The 12,445-nt window shown below is 35.0% G+C and overlaps 1 protein-coding gene across 3 annotated transcripts in view; it reads right to left on the bottom strand.

Annotated features, from left to right (window-relative positions):
- COL11A1 (collagen type XI alpha 1 chain) overlaps positions 1-12,445 on the bottom strand; it is a gene marked incomplete at both ends in the record, with an annotated part of 144,770 nt that overhangs the window by 58,049 nt on the left and 74,276 nt on the right. For all 3 annotated transcript variants that reach the window (XM_080348715.1, XM_080348716.1, XM_080348714.1), the window contains 8 exons: positions 82-126; positions 2,229-2,282; positions 5,378-5,431; positions 7,688-7,795; positions 8,713-8,766; positions 10,227-10,271; positions 10,353-10,406; positions 12,056-12,100. In XM_080348715.1, coding sequence (XP_080204841.1) covers positions 82-126; positions 2,229-2,282; positions 5,378-5,431; positions 7,688-7,795; positions 8,713-8,766; positions 10,227-10,271; positions 10,353-10,406; positions 12,056-12,100 — 459 coding nt within the window. The remainder of the gene's footprint in view (positions 1-81; positions 127-2,228; positions 2,283-5,377; positions 5,432-7,687; positions 7,796-8,712; positions 8,767-10,226; positions 10,272-10,352; positions 10,407-12,055; positions 12,101-12,445) is intronic.

The raw sequence follows: 12,445 nt of genomic DNA on the forward strand, positions 1-12,445 counted from the left end.
TCTAATAAAAAGAGTTCTTCACAGTATAGTGGAGGCAATTAATATAGGAAAGCCTCTAAATTGCAAAGCAAAAGTACATACTGTCGGTCCTCGCTGTCCTCTGGGACCCGGTTTGCCATGTAATCCCTGTAGAGAAAAGTTCACTGAAATCATCTTAGCAGACATTGTATTTGCAAGATAAAGTTTTTTTACTAAAGTGGAGGCAGAGTGCAACTCCCTTAGGTTTAGATGTTATTTTATCTTTAAGTATCTACTTTGCATTTCAATTTACAGAATCATGTTCCTTGATAAAATGTATTATCTTTCTGAATTCACTGGGACTTGTAGCTAAATTTGCCTCAGAGTCAGATTCTGCCATAGGCATTAGAACATTTTAAAATATGTTAAAATAGCACAGAAGATGGCACACAACAAGCAGGGTTCCTCTGCAGTAGTCTAAAGGGCTTGGCATCATTTCCAATGTGATAATAGCCTTGAAGACAAAGTTCCCAGGTTCCCATGGATGGCTCCACAGGTTAATAGAGAAAAGAAAGGGCCTTTTTTTTTAGTAACAGAAATAGGGATCGTAATACCTAACCAGGATTCTGCACACTTGCACAGAGATACAGAACTTGCCAGAATACTAGCCCTTAATTTTTTTCAATATATCTCCTAATCATACTCAACAGATTTCTTTCCTTAGTCTCTGCATTAGTATTGCTGTGAAATCTAATGTAAAGAAGTTTAAAATTCAAGAGTATATTTCAGGTAGAAAAAGAAATCTGATGACTGGTACTTTCTACTATCTGAGGTAAACACAACAGCAACATAAAAACAGCAGAGATGTTTTAGCATAAATCTTGTGTTTATTGGAAACCAATTAAATGCACACACCTGTTTTCTTGAAGGTTTTCTTGAGTGTGTTTTTATATTGATTTTGTTTCACTTATCAAAATAAAAATTTGTGGTTTTCTTAAAATGCTATGCAGCTTGTGAATTTTCAGGGACAATGACTGTGGTAGCATAAAACACAATTATATGCCCTTAGGCAAGATTAATAGTAATACATGATTGACATTACTAAACTGGCAGTTATTGTCTCATTGATGATCAGCATAATGCTTGAGCATACATGGAGTTTGATGGTATTGATGATGTGGTTAGTAAGCCAACCGAATTGAAAGCTTTATGAAGGATTGATAATGGATCAAAACGATCATATTTTCATCATTTTAAGTCTGCTCTTGGATGTTATCACTTTGTTTTTTTATCTGATATCTTTATTAGAAATCATGTATTTTTTTTCCCAACAAGGATGAACTGAATATTGTGTCATTGCTTGTGTCTGTCTGTAACAACATATCTTTATCTTAGCTAAAATAATAGAACAACAATTTTAACCATACATAAGCAACACAAATGCAATTAGAGTTCATATATTTCATCTTAAAATAATTCATTTCTGGTTGTTTTCATGCTGGAAATGGAAATGGATTCTTAAGAATGATATACATTACTTCAGTTTGACTTTAAGTTGCTATCATCTATGAAATCTGACTCATGCTTTTAATTCCATCATCTTTCTAACAAGTTCTGCTATGTTCAATTGAGCTTTAGAGACAATGGCAGAGTGACCTTATTTCTAACCTATATTTCATTTTTACAGTTTGAAGAATATGCATAACAGATTCTCCCTCACCTGCTTCAAGTAAACAAAGCAGAGAAAGCTGTCATTTTACATCTACCTTTTAATGTTTGTAATGAATGGCACATGTTCTTCATCTTGTCTGGTATATTTTGCATTTTCAAAGCTCAGCCTATAAAAAAACTTGTGGCAAATCAGAATACTTATGAAACACGAACTGAATTTCCTCAAAGGTAAATTGCATGGTAGCAGGATAATTAATAGGATACAGGAAAACAGTCCTTGTCAACTCACTCAGCTGTACCGTAAAAAAAGATGCTTTAGCAAAGGTGACTTCTTTCCACTTTTTCAAATATATGATTATGGTAGTATGCGTAGTGAGAAAGTGTCCAAGTTCCTGTATATTTAGATTAATATCTTAAAGAATGAGAGCTAGTGTCTCAGTTTTTCCTGTTTTACATTATTGTAGAGGTTCATCTTAAGTGTAAAAAGCCTGGTTTTACCATTCTTTAGATATTAAGTTGTATCATTAGGTTTCAGACTCTTCCCATACCACTGAGTTCCAAAAGTTAATTAAGTGTCATGCAAGCATGAATTCTCATACCCTTGCACCTTTCTCTCCATTGGCACCTGGAAATCCTGGGAAACCAGTTGAGCCCTGTGTGAGAAATCAATTCAAATATCAGAAGATATCAATAGCAAAACAGTAGTATAGCCAACATTTAATTTATATGTAAAGCACACATCCTAAGTTATGTACATTGTATGAGTCAAACTTGCAAGTGTGACAGCTCTGATGAATAGCTGTAAATTAACTTACCATAATGCCTTGAGTCCAGAATGCATTAAAAAAAAATCAATGTATAAAATGGACATTAATTTTCATCTTATTAGACAATGAAGTATTCATTAATTCTGCACCATTTTTAAAAGTAGGAAAGAAATGATGAGTAACAGCCTCCTAGAAATAACTGTGTCATAATGAAGAGGAACAAACAAGGTCTTGTTGCCTCACAGTTTAATAATTCTTTTACAAAATAACCTCATTCAAAAGGTGTTGCTACATCTAAGCAGTGGTGCAGTCCTCTGTTCACTTTACTGCACTGTAAATTACCTCAGGTGCTTTATTCACTGTAAGGTGACCACTGGCCAGTTTCATTTAACTGATACGTGCCATTTGTACATGTCCTTATTGGCTCATCTCAGAAGCAGAATTTATGAGGAAACTATCTGACTTGAAACTGCTTCCGGGCATTATTCCTGCTTCTCCTTTTTTCTCCCTTTTCCTTCTGCTAACTGCCCAGTCAAATCCGAACAATACTGTTTTCTTCCTTTTTTCTGGTATACAGGTCCAGAGGGACAGCAGACTTGTTACCTGCCAAGGTGTTAGCTTGTCATAAGGAACTTGGGGTCACAGAGGTGATAGACTTGATAAAATATACTTTTAAGTGACTGGAGATGAAAATCAAAGCAGTGTTTGGTTTCGTCAACCACTAAAACTGCTGGCCAGATTCCCTGCTGTGGTAATGCATCTATATGTGTGCAGTTTGCTATTCATATTTTAGTGGTAAATAAAATGCATATAACATAAAGCATAATTTCTTCTTGCTCTGCTTTGAAATGTCAACAAGTACTTTTTTTCCTTTTTTTCTCTTTTTGTAACTTATGTTTTCCCTTTAATGAATCTTGTTTCACAGTCATTACAGTCATCTATTAATGACTTAGGGACAGAACAACTTCACTGACACTGATTTTAATGATACCCTAACTGATATTCACTGGTGGAAGAAAAGGAGATTTTATTTTCTTTTCCTTCTCCTTTTCTTTTGTTCTTTCTTTTTAATTCTTCACCAGTTACAACTCAAAATGTGAATAAAACTCTGAAAATTCTACTCTGCAAAGCCCAAGCATGTTCTTTATAATTGAAAGGACCAAGGGAAAAAAAAAAACAAAACAACAAACAAGCTAATGATTGGAAATTAATAGGCATGACTTCATTGTAAATATCTTATATCTATAGTACTTTATGCAATTATATTAATCAAGAGGGACTAGACAGAAGCAAAACAAACATAGTGAAAATTATCAGATAATGGCAGTACTCTTAACAACAATTTTCAGAAGAAAAATAATGAAAAGCAAGGAAGTAACAACAACAACAAAAAGGCATGAACCCTCTTGACCATACTGGGACAAGATTTCTTATTTGCTTTAGACAGCTAATATGTTTTTCTGCTGCTTCTTTTTTTTCTCTCCTGTATGTTAATTTGACCTGGACTGTGAATGAGTTTCAAAACAGGTCTCTAGTGAGTTGATGTATTGTAGCTGTCATTACTCTTTCTTGGAAATTTAAGCAGGAAATTAGAAGAGCAAACAGTGAACGCAGCTTGAGATCCATTTTCAATGTTAATGTGATAAAAAGTTAAGGTAAAGAAATTCTTGATCAAGTCTTTCCTGAAAAAAAGAATCATTTGACTTTTATTTGAAGTACTACATCATATTTGTTCTTAGAACTGAACAATGTAGAACCTCTTTCATCTTAGACTTTCCAAAAGACAGTTCGAAAGGAACACAAGGAGTGACTGAAATCTCAGCCATTTGAGTTAAGAAACAGAAGAAAAAAACCCATGTCTCTCAAGGAGAAAAGTTTTCATGAATACTTTCCATAGATGGTTTTGATATTTTTCACTAACACAGAGTGTTCAATGAATATGCATTCTTCAGATAGTTCATTCATTTGACTGAAAAGGGCCAAAGTATAGACTAGTCAGAAAAACACTTTGCTTAGCCAGCCAGGAAGTTGTATTTCTTCTAAAAAATCATAACTGCAAATTTGAAAATAAAAATAGATCCCAAAGTAGAGCAAAGTTGAGGATTTTACTGCAGGTTGATTATTCAGTTGTGTAGAAGGGGTAAGGGACACTTTTATTTGTGATATTTCCCCAGATGAGTTATCTTTGAGGGTGTCTGGAAATGTGATGTGTCCCTACTGGCATTCTCTACACTGGGAATCTTTGTAAAAATATGGGTTTATTCCATTTTTTTTTTTTTCTTTCTTGCTAATCTCAGAAAAGAGAGCTTGTAATTAGTTTAGCATGCCCATTTCCTAAAGCTGTGTCAGGATGACCTTTTTAAAAATACGTTTCATAAAAATGTTTTTAAAATATAAACCTTCACTTAAACCAGAAGCCACTTACATGGTTTTCTATTGCAATCAAAACATAAAGGATAGCTGAAGAATAGATGTGGGCACATAAATCAACTAAGGATTTGGGTCTTGTCATGTTTGTCTTAACAGGAGCAAAAGGACAACATGATGAAAACTGTAAATTATATGTTTGAAATATATACGGCTTATTCTATGGAAGAAGCAGTAATGACACAAATGGAATCCTTGTATCACATGGAAAATTCCCATCACTATCAGTGCCCATTCTCTTTCAAGCATACCAGCAGTTCCTTCATTTTCAAATTGTTTAGTGCACGGCAGTCTGATGCTCGCACAAAAACAACTCAGGATTGGGTGGCAAAGGTTTGAAGGCAGTAGAGTTAAGAAGAGGAAATATAATGCTCCTTAATGAGCCTGCTTTAAGGAATCCCATGTTTTTGAAGATTTTACTTCAGAACATGATTGTCAAGAAAGAAAATATGAAAAATGGTTCTTGCTTTGATGCCCACACCCTGATTCTTCAAACACACAAATAAAATAACTGCCTTTGTGACTAATGTCAAAGCACACGATCCACAGCTCACCTTTGGACCTTGTCTTCCTGGATACCCTGGCAATCCGGGTACACCAAGCTTACCCTGCAATAAGAAGGCATTGTTAAATGTTATTTTATCCTTCTTAGTGGTTCAGCAAACTTCTATAAGAACGTATTTTCTCCACAACTTAGAGTGATGATACTTCACGGAATATAATATTCAATTAAACCAACTTCTCATTTTTACTATTAATCAACAGTGGGCTCAGTTCCCCAAACTTAAATAAAAAGTCTCACTCCAATGAATGAGTTCTGCAAAGCCAATACCTCTGTGTCTTCTTTTGTTTTTTTCCCCATGAAGTGCTGTGTAGTGATGTGAAGCTGTGGTCATTAAACTAGTAATATTCTTTAAGAAATAAGGGTGTTAATAGGTCTAAGTGAAAAGAAACCTTTTTAAATTTTTACTGTGTGATGGTTGCTTTTTTTCCCCAGATCTTTCATGAATAGACATTTGAAGAATCTTTTTTTTCTTGAATAGTTCTAAACTGTTTGAGACTATGACAAATCATACCCCACTGACTATTTGCTAACAATAAATTTGTCAACAAATGTTACCAACTTGCTATGTTCAGAAAGAACAGGATAAGCAGTCTTATCAACACTGACATTAACTATTCTAGAAATAAGTACCCTACCCATTGAGTCAGTCTCTTCAGACCTCTAGAGGATGAGTGATGGCCTGCTGCTGTCAAAGGCCAGGGAAAGCAGTTTCAGTTTTTGAAAGATGGGAACTCTGGGAAAGAATGTGTCTATTTGCCTGTGTTCCAGACTATCACATTTTGGAGAAGATCTCAATAGAAAAGATATGATTATAAAGTATAATATGGTACTCTGTAATAACCTTAGATAATGAAAAGAGGAAGGAGAGACCTGTATGGGAAAGGAAATTTGCTAAAATAAACGTCTGCTCCTAAAAAATGCAGCACACACGTGGAGATGTTGTGTATTATCATATTAATGTAAGTGCATGTGTCTGGCTGAGACATTAGTAAAGAAGAATTATTTGAGTTATGAAGATAACTCTAATGCTGCCAGTTATGTGCCACACTGAAACAAGCTGCACACATGACTACGGTTGAAATGGTTTGTAGCATGACAGTGCAACAAACTCTTGCCAAATTCAGTGAAAAATTTGTCCCTGATTTTATGATTAAGCAAGGCCAGTTGCATAAGCTTTGAATGTGAATATGGATGGGTTTTGATCATCAGCTCTTTTCTGGTATGTTCCTCATTTTTTTGGCACCATATTTGTTATTTCCATTACTAAACTAATCCAGCCCTGGACCTACTTGGGAAGGAGTTTTCTTATCGTGGGATCAGTTGAATGTAGAGAATAAAAGACTACTCTGGTACTTTCATTTCTATGGAACCTTTGCATTGAAGAAGTCAGAGGAATAACAAGGGAATAGGACATTGATAACTGGTCTTCCCTAATATTGTGGAGAGATCTAAGAGTTCACAAAGACTATTCTAGTCTTTGTGCTAAAATAAATATAATATATATAAAATATATATTAAATAAATATCACGGGACTAACATCATAGAATTAGTCTCTGACCCATTCCGTTCTGGCCAGGTATCCACACAATATCCACACAATATGTTTGATTTTCAATGGGCAAGAAAAGGTATACATATTTGCAGAACAGGGAAAACTTTGGGTCTGAAATTCCAAGCCCAGCTACCAGTGCTTTCAACACCAATAATTTTTTAACTTGTCTTCTAATATTTAGGGCTTCAGATTCTGGACTTGGGAGACTCTGAGATTCCCATATATGTTATAGTGAAGAAGAAATGCTTGAAAACATGAACCTATATTTAAGTTGAGTAATTTGAATAAGCTTGAAAGTATGTTTTAGTATTGAAAATACTAAATGTTCCTATTTCAGAGACATCAAAACTGAGAAAGAAATGTAAAATGCACCTTCTGTCCTTATCTTGTCAAACAGAACTAGCATTGAAGACACAGTTAATGAAAAAATTAAAGACAAATATTTTCATCAGCATCTTTTCACTTGAGTGAAATACAGTATCCACATTTCTGAACCATCATTTTTGTTTTATTTTATAATTCTTTCCCAGCTACCCAAAATGGCACTGCTGAAATCAGCTTTCTTTTCTGATGCTGTCACCCAGTGAAATATGATACCTGCACACACATTCCTCAGCCTCCTTTCCTTCTCTATATCGATCTCAAGTGATTTTTGTTGAGGTCAGGATTCTACAGAGGTTTGTACTTATCTTTGTGCTTGTTCTCTCCTGTGTTTCATGTCACCATGTTGATATCTGGCTACTGACCTTTTCTCCAGCTGGACCAGCAGCACCGGGGTCCCCAGATGGACCTGCTCGACCTTTCGGACCTTCTGGACCATCTTCTCCTCGTGGACCCGGCTGACCAATTTCTCCCTAAAACACACCACCTCATAATTATGGAACAATTGCCTTTGTGCATATATTAGAGAGACTACCTACAATTACTTGAAAATAAGTTTTCAGTGAATGTAAACAGAGATCAGAATCATAGAATGGTTTCGGTTGGAAGGGACATTTAAAGGTCACCTGGTCCAGCCCCACTGCAATGAGCAGGGACATCGGGTTGCACAAAGCCACGTCTGATTTCCAGTTAGGAAAATACCACTGCTTATGTTCATTATATAAATGTAAATACAAATAAATTAGACACTGAATATTACTATCACAACTGTAATAGCCCACATGATTTGCCTGAAGAGAGATGCATTTGGAAACTGCATATTCTTATTTTTCTTTCCTTAAATTCTTGTGAAGGCACCCTGACAGTCCATAGATGAAAAGTGTCTGCATGTAGGTTCTTATGTGGGTACCATCTTCACAGTTATTTATATATACAGACAACAGATACAGGCCATGAGTTTCTTGTGAAAAGTTTTTTTAGAACCTCCACAATAATTCCTGTGAAAGGAAGTAAGTGCCTATCGGGATAAACAACATTTTGGCAGAAATTTGCAAGATACTAGGTTGGAATGGAAACATCTTTATCCTGGACAGATTAATTTTCCTCAGGCAAATACTGGAGATCCTGGTATCTGGAAAAAGAGATTCCCTAAGAAGAGGTTTAGTGAAAAGGATATGCAAGACTGACATTCTCCTCTTTATAACTGTGCCATTGTTGACTCACAAGAACCAAATCTCTGACTCAAATCTGTGCATGCACAGGGAATAATAATAATTTAAGCTACTAGCTTTTATTTTTGGTGTAAATTTATTTGTTCACTTCAGTGGTCCTTCCAAAATAACACCACATAAAATATTTAAGAACATACGGGCTATGAATAAACGCTTACCCGGTCTCCTTTAAGGCCCATGTCACCTTTAAATCCCGGAAAGCCATCTTCACCCTAAAAAAGGCAGAAGTGCATATGAAGACTTCTAGTAATAGAGAGGATGTTTTGCACAGATAAAGCAACAACTTCAGACACCAGAAAATCTAATACAGCGATTGCTATTTTAGAGAAATATCAGTGATAATTTAGAGAATTATCACTGCACTACAGAAAATTACTTTTTAGTTTGAAAGTTCCTTAAAACAGCTGTTTAAAGCTGTTTAAAACCTGTGTAAAGATAGAGAAAACAAAATTATTCTGTTTTATCAGGAATTATATTGCAAAGTCCTTTCTTAACTCCTACGCTTTTTGATTATCACTCTTTTTAATAAGGTCGGTGGCAAACTATTCAGTGTTATTCTTTTTGATACCAGAACTTCCATTTTAATTATTTTTTCTTTTGAACTAGTGTCTTAATAGTATCATGGCAGGAATCAAAAAGTTGGCTGGTTGTGATATCTTAGCAACAACAAAAAGATGTATGTTCACCAACTAAAACAAGAAGTAGTCACTCTATAGTTTGATATCTGGCAATACTCAGCCCTGCCTATTCTTACTGGCTGACCTGATCAAAAGAAAGCAGAAAAACCAATGAACATTAAGATTGCATCCATATACAGGTACACATTATTGTTACTCCTAATGAGAATTACTTATCTGCTGCCTAGCAAATTCTGGCAGAGAATTTACTTCAAGCATTTTAGTAGGTGCCCATGCTGAAATACAAGGAGACAGCACTCAGACAAATTTAATTTACACCTGTATGAATTAGTCAGATACAAGCCAAAATCTCCAGAGTTTTTCAGTGGAGCTGTTCACAACTTGCTCTAGTATAGCTGATCAACTTTTGGTTCCCTCTTTCTTAGACTAACTCCTGATATAACTACTGTTCCAATATCCACACAAAGACCATTGACTGCATTTCTACCTGATGCTTAGTTATATCCTGAGAACGAAGGTCTTTGTGATGAATAAGCACATAGTAAAATGTTTTACTACAATGCTCTTAGGATTTTTAATACGTTGAAGTGATATTGCTCACTTAGAATCTGGGTAATATTTGGACTGTCAATAAAGTCAGGAAAGAGTGATACCATGTTCCATGTTACTGAAACAAACAAACAAGAAAGGCTTTCTATTTCAACCTCACTTCAAAAAATAAGTTTGCGTTTTGCATTCTTGGGCCCACAAAAGTTTTATCTTCTCTCCAATCAGTAGCTGAGACAGATTGCAAGACAAAACCGGTCCAAAGGGGGCCCAAGACCATTCTAACAACTGAAGGGTTTATATTCATTTTGTACCAGTGTAAATAACCGTGGAGGTCAGTAATTTATGAATTGGGCTTGGTATGTCCTTAGGGTAAGGCAAAAATAAACCCATTGCCGAAAGAGAAAACACACTTCAGTGAAGGAGACAGAATAAGTGAAATAAGGAACACAGAAAAAGGGAAAGGAATTAAATGCAGTCAGATTTACCTTTTCACCTTTGGATCCCTTGAGACCACGGACACCATCAGCTCCCTAAAGAAAGAATATGAAGAATTACCCACATGTACATATTCAAAAAGGGGTCAGGAGAGGAATCCATCAATTAAATCTTACCTTTACACCACGAGGACCTGGATAGCCAATTGGACCTTGAGGACCTGGAGGCCCCTAAAAGATATTGGAGTAAAGAACCTTTGTTTGTACAGTACTTGATTAGCAAGCAGTTCTTTTCTGAGTCTAATCCTTGTTCTTTCACTATAATGCAGCAGTCTGGTGTGAGACACCAAAATAACACTGGACTGCCTGCCACTAAGAAAAGTCAAGTCATCACAAAGCATCCTTCAATGTCACTATAAAACTATTAATAGAATTATGAACTTGGTTCAACCTGTATATTTGGGAGACATCTATCCATAATGCAAATTATTTGAAACAATGGTAATTGGAAAATGTAACAAACAAAAAAACAAACAAAAACCCCAAAAGACACCAATTAGAAACCAGTGGTGTCTTCCTAGAGAAAATTTGTATGTTAATTCTGATGATGATACAAGTCAAAAGTAGAGATCATAATAACTAAAAGATTAAAAAAAAAAAAAAAAAAACCAAACAAAAAAAAAAAAGAGAGAGAAAGAAAAAAAAAGAAAAAAGAAGAGATTCCAAACCTGAAAGCTAAAAGGCTCAAGGTGCTATCAATACTGACAGGTATCTGGATCCTGTTATTGACAGTTTGGTCAGCATTTCAAAGTTGCTCAACTTCAATATTATACAATCTGATGGCACTGTCTAAAGAAACTGAGTTCTGTAAAGAGCAGAAGCAAGGAAGCCTGGAAACACATATCCGGGTCTGAGGCTGAGCTGTTTTGTTGATTCCCCGATGCCTCAGATGGACAGATAACAAAATCTTTCCCTAATGGGGCCATTGATAAGGTATTTTTCCCCTTTCTAACAGTGTCTTTTCACAAAACCTTCAGACTGTTAACATGTCTTAGAAATAACATTTTCTATCAAATTTGGCTGAAATCAATCATTAAATTGAAAAGACGTAAGGAACAACTGACAGATGGTCACACACCTGTACTTTTAAAATATAAGTGCCCTGTGTAAGCATTATTTTCTTAAAAAATCAGGATAAAGTCTACAAGCCTCTAACATTACATTTTGGGATAAATAGCAATATGCTTGGGTCAGTGAAATTGTACTTTCTGAAATGTCCTATTCATTCTTTCATCCTGTTTATCGAGAATACAACCTTTTAGTATTGCCACTGAAATGGGTTCTGCAACTGAAACTGATTTCAGATGCTATTCTGGATAAATAAGGGTCAATATTGAGCAAGCAGGATGCTTTAAAGATCCCCAAGACCTTTCACTGCTTAATGAAGAAATAAAGAAATTATTTTTCACTGCCACTGACTTGAACAACTTAAAAATACAATGTATATGCATGCATTTGTAAATCTTCACAAAACAAGGTTCTGAAGAACCCTAGTGGGTACTCTATACAATGGAATTGTAAATTTACTTAAACCATTTGCAAGTTATTTATACTAAATGTATGCAATTTTTACTGATTGCCATTTTGTCAAATCCACAATCAGTTTTACTTTAAAAGAGTAATCTATATTGTTTAGAATCTCTATAATATTTAGAATATAATAAATATGTTTGTCTGCACACAGATGCTTTGAATGTGTAATGGGTGTTCTATTATCTTTCTGATCAGTTCTTGGAACAACAAATGTGGCATAAATCTGAAAAACTCCCAAAAGTTTTCTTGAAAGCTATGTAAAAAAACAGAGAAGTTTTAAAACTCACCAATGCACCTTTATCTCCAGACTGACCCTCTTTGCCAGGATGACCCTAATGTAAGAGAAATGTATTTGATTGGGAAAATACTCATTTTTCAGTAGTGACATTTTATAATAAAACCTCAATTATTTAAACACTTGAATTTCAGGTCACCCTTATTCTGTATTATAACGCATGCACAGAATTTTGAGGAAAGATTTTCCTTTCAATACTGATTTCTTTTACATAACAAAGGAAAAGCTGGACAATAGTTAATGTCAATGTTTTCAGGAATACCCTGATCAACCCTTTTGTTTAGTTAATATGTTGGCAGTAAGAGGTTTTTAATGCAATACACTCTCAAATTTGATTTTGAAACAAGTAGAGTGATTAATATTACAACATGAAGACATTCCT

This window comes from Nesoenas mayeri, assembly GCF_963082525.1.
Source record: "Nesoenas mayeri genome assembly, chromosome: 8".
NCBI classification, from domain to species: domain Eukaryota; kingdom Metazoa; phylum Chordata; class Aves; order Columbiformes; family Columbidae; genus Nesoenas; species Nesoenas mayeri.